This window comes from Triturus cristatus, chromosome 2_2 (genome assembly GCF_964204655.1).
Source record: "Triturus cristatus chromosome 2_2, aTriCri1.1, whole genome shotgun sequence".
NCBI lineage: Eukaryota > Metazoa > Chordata > Amphibia > Caudata > Salamandridae > Triturus > Triturus cristatus.
This window is the reverse complement of record NC_140582.1, coordinates 446,296,271-446,314,262: the sequence shown is the minus strand read 5'-3', so window position 1 is coordinate 446,314,262 and position 17,992 is coordinate 446,296,271. Positions and strand designations below refer to the sequence as shown.

General features: G+C 42.3%; 1 protein-coding gene across 1 annotated transcript in view; it reads left to right on the top strand.

Moving 5' to 3' along the window:
- FAT4 (FAT atypical cadherin 4) overlaps window positions 1–17,992 on the top strand; it is a 340,538-nt gene that overhangs the window by 281,232 nt on the left and 41,314 nt on the right. Inside the window, exons 9-10 of the mRNA XM_085641543.1 lie at window positions 589–4,938; window positions 15,615–15,719. Coding sequence (XP_085497669.1) covers window positions 589–4,938; window positions 15,615–15,719 — 4,455 coding nt within the window. The remainder of the gene's footprint in view (window positions 1–588; window positions 4,939–15,614; window positions 15,720–17,992) is intronic.

The window sequence follows — 17,992 nt, the reverse complement described above, 5'->3', positions numbered from 1 at the left end:
TACATCCACAAATATCACAAAGGTCAGCACCTGGTCAGTGCAGCTACTAAGTATCACTCTCGAAGAGCAAGCGCTAACTGGGATACATCTTGCTTTACTCCCCATTTGCCTAACATGAAATGAGTTCCCTCTTTGTGGCATTGTGACCCAGGCCCTTTTAAGGGGTATTGTGGATGTAAATCAGACACCAAGGCCTGCTGTAGTATGAAGACACCTTACAGTGTTTTCATGGCAGACAGCATTGAGATGCAAAGCGAATAGCACAGTCCCGTTTGAAGAATAGTCACAAGCTGGACCACTAGCAGCCCCTTAGCTCAGGCCATTTGACCTGTAGGACATTTGTGCTTCTTCCCATAGGCAGACAGAACACTTGATGGCAGTCCATTGTTGTGCTGTAAGAGCCTTGCATGTGCCCTTTTGTAGACCTTTTGATGCTGATATTTACCTAAATAGTTGTGTCAATGCACAGTCATCAATCTAGGTAATATTGTGAAGTTTTTTAATTAGTTGTTGAGATTCATAAAACAATGTTACCATTCTAGGAAACAAAACATACAACTAACTCTGTTCCCCCTTTCTTTTCTGCAGATTCCTTTGTGTTTGCTGTAACGGTGTCTGATGCAGATTCTGGAACAAATGCCGAGCTGCATTTTACCCTCAAAGACAGACACTCAGAAAAATTCCACATTGATCCACAAAGAGGTGCAATAATGGCTGCCGAATCAATCTCAGGAACCTCTGAAATTACGTTTGGTGTTCATGTAAGAGACAGCGGGCAGAATCCCAAGACAGACAGCACAACCGTGACTGTAAGGTTTGCTGACAGGTCGCTGTTCCCTCGTGTTCATATTGCTCAGCAAACATTCATGTACCCTGAAAATCAACCAGTCGGCACTGTTGTTACCACGGTCTCTGGGTCTGCATCTAGAGGGCATTCCGTGTCTTTCTTCATCGCTAGCGGAAACCATGGCAACACCTTCCATATTGACCAGCACACAGGCCAGATCTCCATCGTACAGCCTCTCGACTTCGAGAGTACACCAAAGTTTGTCCTCTGGATTGAAGCCAGAGACATGGAGTTTCCTCCTTTTTCTTCATATGGAAAATTGGAAGTTTCTGTTGTAGATGCCAATGACAACAGCCCAGAATTCAATAAAGATCCTTTAATTGTGGAAATAATGGAAAACCTTTCCCCACGTAAAATAGCAGCAGTCTCTGCGGTGGACAAAGACAGTGGGCCCAATGGCCAACTAGACTACTCAATCATTGATGGCAATAAGGAGCACTTTTTCAGTATAAATCGGGGCAGCGGAGAACTAAGAAGTACCAGACCTCTTGACAGGGAAAAAATTGCACAATACACACTTACTGTTAGGGCGTCAGACAAAGGATCCCCTTCATTGAGTAGTACATCCAAGGTGCTAGTTAATGTTCTTGATGACAATGACAATGCCCCTCGGTTCTCACAAATCTTTACAGCCACGGTACCTGAAAATGCACCACTGGGTTATACAGTTACACGAGTCACTACATCAGATGAAGATGCCGGGGTAAATGCTGTAAGTAGATACTCCATTGCAGACTCAAGCCTGCCATTTACCATTAATCCTACCACTGGTGATATTACAGTCAACAGGCCTCTAAATAGGGAAGATACTGAGCGCTACATTATCCGGGTTTCTGCACATGATTCAGGGTGGACAGTAAGCACAGACGTCACCATATTCATAACAGATATCAACGATAATGCACCACGATTTAGAAGACCTTCCTATTACTTAGAGTACCCTGAACTTACAGAGGTTGGATCAAAGGTGACACATGTTGCTGCCTCTGATCCCGATGATGGACTGAATGGCCAAGTGTATTACTTCATGAAATCCCAGTCTGAGTTCTTCCGCATAAACGCCACCACTGGAGAGATTTTCAACAAGCAGCGCTTAAAGTATCAGAACCCCAGTGGATCAAGCAACATTAATATAAACAGGCACAGCTTTGTGGTGACAGCTTCAGACCGAGGAAGCCCCCCTCTAATGAGCGAAACTACAGTGTCGATCAACATAGTGGACAGCAATGACAATGCTCCAAAGTTTCTTACCAAAGAATATTTCACACCAGTGACAAAAAATGCAAAAGTGGGTACAAAACTAATTAAAGTGACTGCCGTCGATGACAAAGACTTTGGGCATAATTCTGAGGTGGAATACTATATTGAAGGTCAGAACCTTACAGATAAGTTTGCCCTTGACAGCCAGACAGGATGGATTTCTGTGGTAGCACCTCTGACTATGGATTTGAATAAACATTTCTTGCTTAAAGTAACAGCAAAGGATAAAGGTAATCCTCCTCTCTCATCTGAAACAGTTGTTCAAATAGTTGTAACAGAGGAAAATTTGCATACACCCGAGTTCTCTCAGAGTCATGTAAGTGTGACTGTTCCTGAGAGCTTTACTGTGGGAACGGTACTCAGGACGATGTCAGCAAGGGACAGGGATGCGGCTATGAATGGAATTGTCAAGTATAATATTTCCTCTGGAAACGATGCAGGCCTCTTCACTATCAATGCAACCACAGGAGCACTCATTCTTGCCAAACACCTTGACTATGAGATCAGTCAGAAGCATGACTTGACTCTTAGTGCTGCTGATGGGGGGTGGGTAGCTAGAACAAGCTACTGCATTGTCACTGTGCATGTGATTGATGTTAATGACAACGCACCGATATTTGACCCGGAAGAGTATTCTCCTAGTGTTTTGGAAAATGCTCCTAGTGGCACAACTGTTATTAAACTCAATGCAACCGATGCAGATTCAGGTCCCAATGCAGTAATTGCTTACGCCATCCAATCCTCTGATAGTGACCTCTTTGTTATTGATCCGAACACTGGAGTGATCACGACTCAAGGCTTCTTAGATTATGAAACAAAACAGAGTTATCATCTAACCACAAAGGCTTTCAATGTTCCAGATGAAGAACGTTGCAGTTTTGCCACGGTCAATATCCACCTGAGGGGAACGAATGAGTATGTGCCACGCTTTGTGTCAAAGCTTTATTACTTTGAAGTGTCTGAAGCAGCCTCCAAAGGCACAGTTGTGGGAGAAATATTTGCAAGTGACCGGGATATGGGAATTGATGGAGAAGTCCACTACCTGATCTTTGGTAGTAGCAGAAGGAAAGGTTTCCGGATTGACAAGAAGAGTGGACAGATCTATGTTTCCGGTCCCTTAGATAGGGAAAAAGAAGAAAGAATTTCTTTGAAGGTTCTTGCAAAAAATGTTGGTAGCATCCGCGGAGCGGACATAGATGAAGTAACTGTAAACATCACTGTACTAGATGCCAATGATCCACCCCACTTTAGCACCGAGCTCTACAATGTACAGATCAGTGAAGGGGTGCCTCCTGGCACCCATGTTACCTTTGTAAGTGCCTTTGATTCTGACTCAGTGCCCAGCTGGAGCAGGTTCTCCTATTTTATTGGCTCTGGGAATGACAAGGGTGCCTTTGCCATTAATACCCAAACTGGTCAGATAACTGTGACTGCAGAACTGGATCGAGAAACTGTCCCTGTATATAATATGACTGTCTTGGCTATTGATTCAGGAACGCCATCAGCCACTGGAAGTACCAATCTGTTGGTGACGTTAGAAGATATTAATGACAATGGGCCAACCCTATCCACCACCCAAGGAGAAGTGATGGAAAACACTCGTGCAGGAACACTTGTGATGTCACTTCAGTCATCTGATTCAGATCTTCCCCCAAACCAAGGGCCATTTACTTATTACTTACTCAGCACAGGCCCTTCTACAAATTACTTCAGTCTAAGTCCTGCCGGTGTGCTGTCCACAACCAGAGAAATTGACAGAGAGCAAATTAGTAACTTCTACTTATCAGTGGTTACCAGAGACTCAGGCATTCCCCAGATGTCTTCAACAGGAACGGTTCATGTGAAGGTTCTAGATCAGAATGATAACCCATCAGAACCGAGATCAGTCGAAATATTTGTCCACTATTTCGGCAATATATTTCCGGGGGGAATATTGGGCAGTGTTAAGCCTCAGGATCCAGATGTGCTGGACAGTTTCCGATGCTCTCTCACCTCAGGTATTACAAGCCTCTTCAGTATTCCGGGTGGGACTTGCGATCTGAATTCCCAAGCAAGGTCCACTGATGGAACATTTGACTTAACAGTGCTTAGCAATGATGGTTTGCACAATGCTGTAACTAGCAGCGTTCGAGTTTTCTTTGCCGGATTCAACAATGCCACCATCGACAATAGTATCCTTCTGCGTCTCAATGTGCAGACCGTCAGGGACTTTTTGACTAATCACTATCTCAGTTTTCTGCGCATCGCAAGTTCACAGCTTACTGGGCTGGGCACGGCTGTGCAGCTCCATGGAGTTTATGAGATTAGCAACCGAACTTTTGTCCTGGCTGCTATCAAAAGAAACAACAATCAGTATGTTAATCCCAGTGGAGTCGCCACCTTCTTTGAAAGCATCAGGGAAATAATTCTGAGACAAAGCGGTGTATGGATAGAATCTGTGGATCACGACACGTGTGCTCAGAATCCATGTCAAAATGGCGGAAGTTGTGTTAAAAAGCTTGCTGTTGGTCCTGGTTTAAAAAGCCATGAGAGCATCCCGGTCATCATTGTGTCGAATGAGCCTCTCCAGCCATTTATGTGTAAGTGCTTGCCCGGATACGACGGTAGCCTGTGCGAGATAGACATTGATGAATGCCTGCCATCGCCTTGCCACAATGGCGGGACGTGCCACAACCTGGTGGGAGGATTCTCATGCAGCTGCAATGATGGCTTCACTGGAATAGCCTGTGAAAGGGATGTCAATGAATGCCTCGCCAGCCCCTGTAAAAATGGAGCCATCTGCCAGAACTTTCCAGGAGGTTACAACTGTGTCTGCAAAACTGGATACACAGGTACGGTCTCTCCCTTTTGCATGAACTGTAAGTCCACTGAATTTTAGATAATATTATATAAAGTGCTTTTGTAAAATCTGTCAATCAGTGTTCAGAATAATTTGTTGTAACAGAGGTAAGTAACAGAGACTTAACTTGTCCACTTAAGAAAAATTTTCGAGAAAGCTTTATATAAACGAACATGCTTTAAATGAGTATTCCCTGAAGCTAGCATGGAAACTTAAAAACACTGTGGAACTGGTCTGATAAAACAAAAGTGTTTTCAAAATTAAAGACAGTCTATTTTAACAGGATTGATTAAACATAAAATAAAAACATCAATATCATCTTTTAAAGTAAAATATATCAGTAGAAGAAAATCAGTCGAATAAGTTATTTCAGAAACGGTTGGGTGATCGATTTTAGAATACATTTTAAAAATAAAACTAGCAATGTCAAAATCTTGCGCTTATTCTCTGGCAATAAAACGTATCAGGACAAAAACAAGGCATGAGTTGACAATCCATAGCCTTGAAAATAAAATTGTATCCCCTACTGTTTCTCTTTTCACAGTCCTCATCCCTCCGTGGTTTCTTTCTTGACTCTTTCCATTGTATTCCTTGCTGTGCTGTGAGAGAGAGTACATGGATTATTAGGAGAATGTTTTCACATGTCTTTAGTTGTTGTTTACAGTTGAGCTGTTTTCCTTCCTTCTCAATCTCTACTGTCAAAATAATAAAGAATCGGTAAAATACGGACATTTTTCAGTGAGCCTTGAACTGGATCAGTTGAACTTAGATATATGTCAAGTGATTACTCTTGTGAGCCAATGTACCTGTGCTTAGGGGTTAATTGAAAGAAACAATTTTTTAGCGCTATTTTCGCACAAAGTATGTTTGCACTGAATGTGCAGGAGAGAGGGTTTAGAGAGAAGTTCTGGGCGCATATTTCGGGACAGCCCAATAAGGTCTTTTTTGTCAGCTACATTGCTCGGCCCTGGTGTTAGAAACCTAGAGTGAAACTTTTTGGGACTTGTTTGCTGGCATGTGTCCATACTCGCACCGCAGGTTTGCACATTACATATCATTTTACTCTCACTGGTACAGCAATTTTTCTTTTCCATGGTTTCGCATAGAACCTCTTTTTTTCACTTTCACCTTTATTTTTTACTTGCTATCTACTTTACTTTTTAGCATCTATAATTTCCTGTACCTTCAATGTTATGAGCCTGTTGCCTTTAATTTCACTTAGGACAGTCTCCTCGGCGCACTTGCAAGCTTCTATGCAAGAACTGTAACTATACCCCTTCTTCCCCTATTCCAAAGGGGGAGGGGCACGCGAACTCCTCCATATCAAGCACCAGCAGGACGGAACCATCTCTTAGGTCCATACCATTGGTGTGTGATAAATGGTATGTGTGCTGCACTCTCTGACATTCCAATTATTTGTTGCCTGGATCTTCTTCCCAATTTACTGCACAGTGGAGTGATTTCTTTTACATAATCTCAAAACATTCCCCAAAATGTTCTTAAAATAATGGTTTAAACCTTGGCTATGTCAAATGTGTGTATAATAAAGAGACGCTTCACATCTTGGGTAGAAAGAAACATTGGCGAGGAGATGGGGACGATGGTGGGACCATAAAGGGGGAGAGGTTCTCACGGGTGTGTTTTGTAGCGACATTATTTTAACTTACACTTCCCTTTAATTTTTGTTTCTATTGGCCCTGATGTCTCTGCTCCTTATAGGAGGGGCTGGGCAGTGTTGACCTTTACTCGCCCACCAGTTAAAAATCCACAATGATCTTTACGTTGGAGGTTACCATCTCAGGTCCTGCAGCGTTAGTGAGGCTGTCTTTTCTACCACAATCCTTTAGTTAATCTGCATTTCTGACAATATGCAAGACGTCTATTTCTCTCAAATTCATGTGTCCTTATCTTGTCTATGATAGCTTTATCTGAAGCAGTACATTATGTTCCACAGCAGCTCCTGGTTCCATCCATCGTTGTTGATTTCCAAGTGTTTGCGTTAACGACCTGTCTTATGTCGTGAATCATCTTTTTCAAGTTGTTACTTCCCACGGTTGTCATCAGTGCTTTGGACTTCACAAACTGTCCTCTGGTTAGTGTACTTTACTGACCAATACCACCCTACATGTTACCTCCTTCACTTCCCTTCACTGTGTCGGGAAATGCCCATGTATATTTGGAGAAGCTTTGACTCAATTAACAGTTCGGCCTGTGGTTGATGTTGATTTCATTGCGGCTCCCTCTTGTTCCATGAACTCGGTCTGTCCTTTAGCTTCAATTAGCGTAGTCTGTGTATGTTGACCATGTTGGAATTGGTTTTGTTTTGACTTCTCTTCCTCAAGCCAATGCAGTGTTCTTGAAACAATGTTGATATTACTGGTTATTTTCCAAGTTTTCAGTCTTTTCGTCGCTCTCCTATTTTGCTGTAGTTTGCCAAGTCTCATCTCAGGGATTGACTTCTGCTAAACCTGGGGACAGCACTGGATACAAGGCATGTTGACTGGCATATTATTGAGCAGAGTGTATCACTGCAACACATTATTAGTATGGGAATGCTTTTACTAGGAGAGTAACTTTCAGTAGTGCAACTATTGTAGTGGCACAGGGGCCCTAGGATGTGAGCAGACTATTAATATACTCTGAGTACACCTCTAAATATAGGATGTGTGGGTGAGCAAATGAAGTGACCAGTCTTGTTTTTCACATGTACAATGGTGGGCATAAGAGTGGTATTGACAGACTTCATGTTTTTCACTGTGTTCTATTTCTCAGAGAGTTGCTTCTAGGGAAGATCAAGAGACAAATGCTCCGCCCAGAAAATCCCGTTCCCCAATTTGCATTCTATTTGTTATTGGAAGTCTCCCATCTTTTTATAGATATACTTGGATATGCATTTTCTTTACTTAGAAAGCATTAAGGTAGATTTGAGAGACAAATGTACCCTTTGTAAAGATCTATGTATAAACAGAAGTTCACAATTTGTATGCCTTTATGGAGAAACGTTGACCTTACTAAGCCCACCCATTTTGAGGACGATGAGAGAACTGAGGCACGGCAAAAAATATGATGTGTAGGCTAGACTTTCCTGTTTTCAGTTTCTATTTCTTGCCAAACCCAATGGCGCTGTTTCAGGGTTTTTGATTTTTTTTCCTTAAATGTAAAAATCAGTGGTAGTCAGTGTTTACTCTTTTTTGCTCTGTAAAAAACTCGTTTTTTCCGTGCTTCTAAAGAAATTAGCTCAGAGAACTGAGGCACAGCAAATAATGTATGTTTAGGTTAGGCTTCCCGTTTTGGGCTTCTATTTCTTGTGTATCCCAGTGTGGTTGTTTCAGTGTTTTTTTGTTGTTGTTTTAATTGTAATAATCAATGGTTGTCATTATTTACACTTATTTGCTCCATAAAAAAGTAGTGTTTTGCCTGTGATTATATAGAAATGTGCTTTTATTTCCTTGCCTCTCTGGTTTATTCCTATTTTAAGATCTGCTTTTTTCTGTACTGCTCCTAACTCCCTTCTTGATACCCTTTCCGTGAATTGGTTCTTTCATGTAATCTTTCATTATTTCTCTCACCCCCATTACTGTCTCATTTCCCAGCTCTCTGATTCCTCTTTGCAGCTGCCCAGTCCCACAGTATGTGAAGGATGCACATGGATGCCTGGAGATATGTTGCCCCTCATTAAGATCATTAAGATTTGATTACAGTAGATAAAAGTTTAATGGTGGTCATATAACACATCTACCCTGTAATTCAGACAAATGGCAAAGATCTGCTGAATAAGAATTTTCTAATTAGGACATGAGATATATATTGTGGGATGCTCGGTACGCCATTACTGGAAGCCAGTGTCACATGTGTCAGATGTCATGAGTGGACTCGGCTGAAAAATGTATTCTCACTACGTGATTTGGGCCCATTCTTGCTCTATCTTTGTCATATGCAGAAGCCTCCTAACTTCTTGATCTACAACATGCCTTGAAGGTTTTGCCTGTCCATTTCACACCGTGAATGAAAGTTGTGTTTATTTGTAAGCCAACATGCTGACCTCTAAGACTTGATTTTTACCATGAGTGTTGTCATTTATTTATTTGAAGGCAGTGAGAGGACTGTGCTCCTGCCAGGCATGTGTGAGTGTTGCAAAAGGCACTTTAACTTTGTGCTATGTGCACCCTGCACTGTTCTAGTGTAATTCCTGTATTGGGGCAAATAACATGCACAGCTCAACGTGATGTCATTAAATGTAGTTGTAGTGTTTTTTGTGGGTAAGGCTGCCGAGTGTTGTCTTTGTCATCACCATTAGTTTGAAGCTTCAAATCGAGGTGCAGTGAGTAGAAATGAATGTTGAACTTATTGATTCAGGAAATGCATCATGAACGTGTTCTACATTGGTGCACAGGCTCAACACAGATCCATGCACTTGCTTTTGCAGAAATTATGTTTTTGCTGAAATTGTGCAGCCCGAAGCACAAAATAAGAAGCACTGAAATGGTTGCCATGTCATATTTCCAAGCTTTACAATGTACAGCATGACACACTGGACTGAACCCCTGCTCTGAGTTTGTTGCGAACCAGTTAGCCACTGTACAGCAACATGGAGTGAACAGTGAGCCAAAGCCATGTAAATTGAATGGTGCTTAAAAAACATGAGTGTAGGTAGGTCTTCTGAGTCCAGGCACCTTGAAGAGGACCAACAGGTCATATTATGTATACCATGGCCTGAGTGAGTTAAAGCAGGATGCATATATCACAGAGACGTGCTTGGATGTAGAGGAATATTGCAGGGGAATATGGTGTTTTCCAGCTTCTAAAGAATGGCAAATATTGTCTTCGGAAGTATTTTATCAGTTATAATCTGTTTTAACCGAAAACCATTAACCCTAGTTATGCACCAAGTATCAACTCATATGGCCAATTAAAGTTTCTAACATACGACTAACACATTCATGGTCCATATATAGCAGTTTACCCACTAGATCACATCTCCACAATGAGGAGTATCTCAAACACCAAAAACATCTTCTACATAGAACACTATGGTGTGTAGGGTCGGGTTGAAATTAGGTAGCAGAAACATGACGTTATAGGACACACAATTAGAATTCTGCAAAATGCATTATATAGATTCCGTTTTCATTATATGTTTTTTTCAAATGTTTCACAATTTGAAACACAGGAAGATAACGTGTTGTGGCCAGAATCCATGATTATTTGGTCATTTGTTTAAGCCAAGACTGCAATCTTGGTTTCTGGATTATAAAGTCAGCTTCTGCACCAGTAGATAATATATCACTCAAAACACCTTTCTGATCTGTATTTATACTCAATGTGGGTTCCTGTGCTTTAGGGCTTGGAAAACAGTTCCCTTCATCTGGTTGGGGAAGATTTGATTGGAGAATCCAGAACCCTGCTAGTGCACATTGTGTGCATTCTGTGTTTTGTATTCTCAACCCTACTTGGGCTTCTTATTTTGATTGTGATCCTACAGTTTTACCCTGCAAGTGTATGTGATTTTATCACACACCAACTGCTCATGACCACCATGCTGAATGATCGTAGTAAATCCAGTAGTCCATGGATTTGTGAAGCAGATTTCCACAGGCTTCATATAAGAATAACCCAGGGTAGAAACCTTTAACCCTTGGCATGCCCGCTGGCACCCAGTGCTTAATTTGAGCCGGTGGGTCCCATTGGGGGCCACCAGCACTCATTTTTGGGGACCAGCACTTATTTTTCATCTTCAAAGATTTCCCAAAAGCAAGAGAGGGAATACACACAACATAGATAGGAGGAGGAAGAGAAATACAGAAAAAACTTCACAAAAGGAGAAAGTTGGAGCCTGCAAGATTGAGATAAAGGGTCTAGGTGTGCCTGGTAGTGGATTAAAGAGGCCTGGGGAAGGTTCAAGACTACGCAGCCTTGGTATTCGGCATGCTGACTAGCCGTGGGCCTCTGATCAGAGTTTTGGGCATCGGCACTCATTATGTTTCAAATTAAGCACTGCTGACACACCTCGCAGTGTCTTTGCTCTTAAGTGCCACATCAGTCTTAAAGCTGTTGGTAGTGCCCTGTTTATGTTATGTAGATAGGCTCCTTGAAATGAGCCACAACCGTAGCCACGCATAAAAAGGTATTGGGGGGGGGGCAGGGGGTGGACAATGAGTCAACCCTATGACCTCATTTGGGGTTAAAACATACAAGATTTTACTTGTGTGTGTGAATGTTTATGATTTGTATACCACAAATCTAGCTGCAAAGCAACAGAACACTGCTACTAGACAATCACGATTTGAGTGGTCTTTGGGATCACAAAGGTAAGAAAGGAGGTAGAGGAGAAAAGAACAGATGTGGTGGAGTGAGATTTACAGTAATAATTGGGAAAGGAAGGCGAAAGGGAAGAGGATGTGACTTTAATACCTGAGAGAGGAAATTCACTACCGCTGGAGTATAACAGTGCATGGAGGTGTTGCTTGAAGAGAAGTGTCTTGAACTTCTCTTAGTATTGGGGAAGGAATGGACTCTTCCAGTTGTGGCACAGAATGGCTCTATAGGTCATCAGAGAATTGCAGGAAAAGGCACAGCGTCATGTCTGCTACGTACTGCACTTTCTGATCTCAGTCTGATGGTGATACTACTGCAGGAGTGGAGATGGGAGTTCCACCCAAGAGACTGATCCTAGGTGTGGCAGAATGCTTGAGCTGACCACCTTGAGGGTGATGCAGCAGGTTTAGAGCCCGCTGATCTAGAACTTTTGCAGGCTTTGCCATTTTGGTGAATCATTCATGCAGGTCTCTATAGCACGTTGAGGTCAGGCAGCAAAGCTGGTTTCTTTCATAGAAAACAAAGGAAAAATTCTTGGTTCACTTACTGTCATCATTTTTACGCAAACTATAATTAAACGGTGTCTGAATAGAACTTGTCATGCTAAATTTAACTGCAAAAGGGTGCTCTATTTTTCCTTGAATACCTTTTCACTGTCTGTCAGAGGAATACTGGGGGAAGCTCTGTCCAAGGAGATGAGTAATAGTGTATTAAATAGAAAGTAGTTCATGCTTGTTCAATCTCTTGCCCCAGACGCATTGAATTTCCTTGCGGTCCTGGAGTGGAAATATTCAGGCTCTTAATTGAATGTGTTTTTTCGCCGCAGTGCAGTGTACTTTACTTTATGCCTGTGGGGAGCATGCGAGTTTTCTGCCTGTTGGTCTCTTTACTATTGTAAATTTGGACTACAGAAGTCATAGATCTTTCTAATGGCTTTCCTTAAAACTGAATGAGGATGAGAGTTCTGCTGATTGATTGTGTTTTTCCAGCTGCATTTCTACTTCATTTTGGAGTAAAGATAGTTCAGCTGGTTCTGATGGATAGGATTTTAAAGATGGATGACCTTCCTTCACCAACATTAGCGTGAGCTGCTCTTGTATTTCTTCTGGACGATCAGGTTTGGAAAATGGTCATTTTCGGAAGGGAATATACCCAGTGACTTACCTGGTTAACCGATCCTACCAGTGAACCCAGTGCATTCCCTATTCCATGCTTTAAGTCCATAAACAAGTGTTAGGCCCTGGAAAGTAGACATTTTCTACAGTTTAACAATAGAAAAGGACATCTCCGTTCTCGAAGTACATATACCGGGCTGGTCTACAGATAACATTTTGTGCTCCACATTTTCAGCGGTTTAAGCAAAAATTATATTGCGGCACTGCGCGTGCATTTCAAAAATACCCTTTTTTCCAGCCTTGTGTTGTATTTTGCCAGCACCACTAGGTGGAGCACTGTGTTTGATTTGGGTGTAAAAATATGTTATAGCAACCAACTTTAGAGCAGTGTGTGATTGTCATCTGCTGAATTCTGAAGAGGAAGTATCTTTAACTGTGTCACTAAGGTCCTGGAGTGGCTGGATCCAGGCTCGAATTTAAGAATAACAATTATCTAGATGAGTTCTATTTGCATTTTTTGTATTTTATGTGGATATTCTGGAGATCTGCTCAGGACCCTGCTCTCACAGCCTGCATTGGGCACTCCTGCATCTTCTTCCTTCCTGCTATTACTTGCTGCACGTCTATGAATGGTTTTATGCAATGCTTTACAAAGAAGGAATCACAATAGACTGAAGGAACGATGACTGCATAATGCTTATTCACAGGTTCCACAAACGCCTAAACATGTATATATGGAGCAATAAAAACAAAACCTAACTATAACATCATGGATCCTTTTTACCACTTCATAACTTTTACTCACGGCCGGATTTAGGGTAGTGCGACTAGTACAGCCTAACCTGGCACTGACCTGGCGGCAAAGAGAAGTGCTGTGTTTATAATATACTATGGGTATTAAAATATTGAAGTTTTCAGGTAGCAATAAAAATGTCAAGATAACTCAGATGAATAATGTTCCTGCTGGAGAGAGATCAGAATTTTCTCTAGTGGCAGTTTTGACCCATCATAAAGTAGTGTATAGGGTTAATGTGCCTGCTGCAAAGAACGTGTACCATGCAGATCACATATTTGAGTGTAAGTGAACTATGAGTAGACCTATAAAAAATTAAATGTATATTAGAGAGGGTCTGGTGAGATGAGAGACACTGTTGGAGGGTGGTAGTGAAGGAATTCGTGGAGAAGGAGGTCATGTGAGGAAAGGCGACATAAATAGATTGTCACACTGGGCCGCCTGCTCTAAAGTCAGCCCTAAATTTGGCAGTTTGACACTTCTCACCCTTTACTTAGTGTTGTAGGATTACGGGTTGTAGAAGCACCCTACAGCAGAAAGAAAATAATGACGGGTACTGAAATGAATAAGCACAGCCAGTGAGTGGCACTGGGGTAATGTAGGGTTTACTGTGGGTGAACACTGAGAAATGTAGGTGCACAGGCGCTGGTTAGGTCTGTACACAAACAGGTTCTATGCTTTCAGATCAATGCACTTGCGGCAAGTGTGCAAGCCACATCTGCACACATTACCTTGGACACTGCTGTGCCTACTGGTGTGGGGGCAGATGCTGAATCCACTGCTCACCACGGCCACATGCTCCATTTTTTCTGGTCCTTCTCTACCCGCTGATACCCTGTGTGCAGTCACTGCGCGCTGAGGGTCTCTGCCAGTCCTTAAACATAATAGACCCAAATATATTGTACTGCATAGCTGTGAATTTGTACCAGGAAGAGTGGACCTGCAACTGGCCCAGACTCTTGGAATGTGCCACATCACCCATGCTCTGCTCAGGTTTAGTTTGCAGGGAGACATGCACTTTGATTCTGATGGATCCTGTGGGAACCTGCCTTTGAGCTTAAAGCCTATAAGGGGAAGCATGAAAGGACTCATTACGTCCCTAACTGTGTTCACAAGCCCCGCTAAACAACTATTACATTAGATTAAAGCAAACCCTAGATTTTCATGTGCGTGGTTTCCCTGGTACAAATCTATAACCCTGACTGCACCAGGGAAACTATGACCCGCACTTGAGGTTAAGTATCCGGGGGTGCGTGATGATCAGGGTATGCAAACTGTGAACCACTTCCTGCATAATGTACATTCTGGAAACTTCTTTTTTATAATTTTTTTATTTTATTTGTATAAGTTTTTATACATACATACATTTGTTATCCGGGTTTGCCGCCGTTGGTCTAACATGGTATAAAAATAGTATAGAGTACATTCCGGTCGTGTCCCCCATTGCTGGCTATATTTTTATGAAGAAGTAGGTCTAAGGTAGGAAAATACAGGACAGATTGGAAACTTCTTGAGGGGTAAAACTCCCCTGCACGTGCCCCGAAATAGAGGCAAGGTTCATGACAATCAGGTCATTCATTATTTGTATGTGCCTGCACCTTTGACAAACACACACCACGAGCTATCTGTGTAAACTCTTCATGTTTGGCTATTGAAATCCTTACCAGTGCTTTGATCATGCCATTTTTATAGACAGGACAATTTAAGTTAACAATAGTATTCGAAAGATGGCGTCCCTATGAAAGGATCGCCAAGACATTAACAAGATTGTTTTTATTTAGTATTTTTCCTGTTTTAAACCAAACATCCAATTGCTAAAATGGCAGGTATATGTTAAAAGACTGAAGTCTTTTAAATCTCAAATAATTACATATTTTGACAGAAATTACTAATAGCATTACTATTAACTTTTAATTGACTGATTAAAAAAGAGGATAATTGTTCTTGTTTCATTTTTTCAATAATGATGAAACGTACTATCTGTGGCATGGTTTGCTTGAATCAGTTGTCTAAGATTATCTATCTATCTATCTATCTATCTATCTATCTATCTATCTATCTATCTATCTATCTATCTATCTATCTATCTATCTATCTATCTATCTATCTATCTATCTATCTATCTATCTATCTATCTATCTATCTATCTATCTATCTATCTATCTATCTATCAGTCTATCTTTGTTTGAGTAGTTGTCACTCTCTTTGTGTTTCTGTCCATCTCTCTCTGTTTCTATTTCTCTAAATTTCTTGATATTTGTCTCAATATGTATACCGTTCACTCTCATTGTCTGTTGGTCTGTCTCCTATTGTCTTTCTCTTTATCTATGAAGCTGAAATTCACACGTTTTCTGGGAATACTTGACTCAGTGTAACCATAACAACAGCTTCTGGTTTTATTACACCTGTCCATAAATATCCCTCGCTCTTCCTTCTGCCCTGCAGGTAAAATGTGCGAGTCTGCCATCAACTATTGTGAAAGCAACCCCTGCTTCAACGGAGGGTCCTGCCAGAGTGGCATGGACGGGTACTATTGCCACTGCCCGTTTGGTGAGTGTATGCTACTGACCGCGTATTATTGGGGGAGGGCAAAAAAAAAAAACAGGACATGGCCTGGAGCATTCTACAAATGTATTGCCTTACACTTCGAATGATGTTACCTGTTTGTCTTAATGTCTTAAATACTTTGATATGGACAAACATGGGAAAAGTGCTGTGAAATGTCCACGTTGTCCATCCCAGTAGACTGACATTGTTTGTTGTGTGCTTAAGACTGCATTTTAATTCCACTATTTGGGGTGGGATTGATGGCCTCCGAGGGTGTTCCTAATGGGTCTCCCAGTGGTGGGGCCAGAGATACTATCCCTTCTGAACCTGTCCCTAGCAACAGGGAAAGTTCCACACAAATGTAAGGAAGCCATGGTAATCCCACTGCTAAAAAAAGCAGGGGCGGACCCTAAGAATCTGAAAAAGTTTCGACCGATCTCCAGGCTTCCATACCTGGCTAAGGTGCTTGAGCAACATGTGCTTAGAGGGCTTTCAACCTTCCTGGAAGAGCAGCAGCTGCTACATGCTAAGCAAGTGGGATTTAGAGCCCACAACAGCACTGAGTTGGTGATGCTCTCAGTACTGGATGAGCTAAGGCTAACAGCTGATAAGAAGCGCCCCTCAGTGCTGATCCTATTGGACCTCTTCGCCGCATTTGACACGGTGAACCATGCACAATTGGTGGCCTGCGTCCGTCGCTTGGGAGTCACTGGGACAGTCCCCCAATGGATTGTCTCCTTCCTGGAAGATCGGTCCTAAAAAGTCCAAATAGGGGAATGTACATCTAGGCGCGGCACCCTTCCTTCGGGGATTCCACAGGGCTCTGCGTTGTCCCCCCTGCTTGTTAATATCTATCTCCAGCCTCTGATAGGAGCATTCGCTAAACTGGACTGTCAGGTTTACAACTATGCCGATGACACCCAGCTAATCATTCGCATTGATAATTCCCCCCAGGCACAGCTTAAGGTACAGAACATCCTTCGGTTTACCATAAACTGGATGACCTTGAATTCACTCAAAGTAAACCCGGACAAGACGGAGGTCCTTGCTGTTGCCACAGGGGCCAACCCCTGGTCTATCTTCTTCTGGCCACAAGAGCTCGGAACCACTCCGATACCAGTGCCAGCTGTGAAGAGCCTGGGTATTAGGTTAGATTCCATGCTAATGATGGATAAACAGGTAGCTGTGGTGGTGGGAAGTTGCGTGGGATTGATGAGGCAACTACAGAAACTTGTACCCTTGCTGTCTTTTGCGACTATGCGTACTGTGGTGGTGGCCTTAATCCTGTCACGCTTGGATTACGGCAATGCAGTATACATAGGACTCCCCGATAAACTTCTGGGGAACTCCAGGAGGTTCTAAATGACGCAGCATGACTGATTCTCAAATTGCCAAGAAGATCTCACGCCGCTCCCTTGCTACAGCAGCTACACTGGCTCCCTATTAAGCAGAGGAACAGATTCAAGGGCCTGTGCATTGCACATAAAGCTAAGTATGGAGCGGCACCCAGCTACATTAAAGACCGTCTGATGCCTTAAGTGCCTGGTCGCTCTCTCCGCTCTTCAGAAGCACATCTGTTGGCTTGCCCACGTTTTAATAGAACAACTCTAGGGGGACGTGCCTTCTCGGTCATGATTCCCCAGTTTTGGAATAAGCTGCCAGAGAGTCTGCATGGTGAGGTGACTCTCCTTCCATTCAGGAAGAAACTTAAGACTATCTTTTTCACTGAGGCGTTTGGATAAGCTTACCCCAAGCTCTGTTCTGTTTGCAAGCATTATGGCACTCCTGGGTTCATGGTCTGTAGCGCTTGAGACCGTTGGTGATTTGGTGCTTTACAAATATAAACTAACATAACATAACATCAATGTCACAACCTAAGTGAGACCATGTGGTGGGTTCTGTGTTAAATCTATAAAGTAGGGTCCATTCACCCTGCGAGAATGAGATCTCTCAACTCTTGGCTAGAGGAGGTATTCTGTAGTTGTTGATGGTGTTAACTCTTCAATAGCTATGCTTGCATGCAGTGACATAAGGGATAATAATAATAACAATCATAATGATCTGGTTTTATACCATATCATACAGCACCATAGCGATTTCTAAGAACAGTAATTATCAGTTGTTACTATGAGAATGGGATGCTCATGGAATTTCTGATGCTGAGGGATACAAGTAGGCCGTTTTATACAATACCGAACAAATTGAGGTTTTCTCTGGTGGCTTTGGAATACAAACCTAGCCAAACCCCCTACGCACGCACTTCTGCAAACTTTACA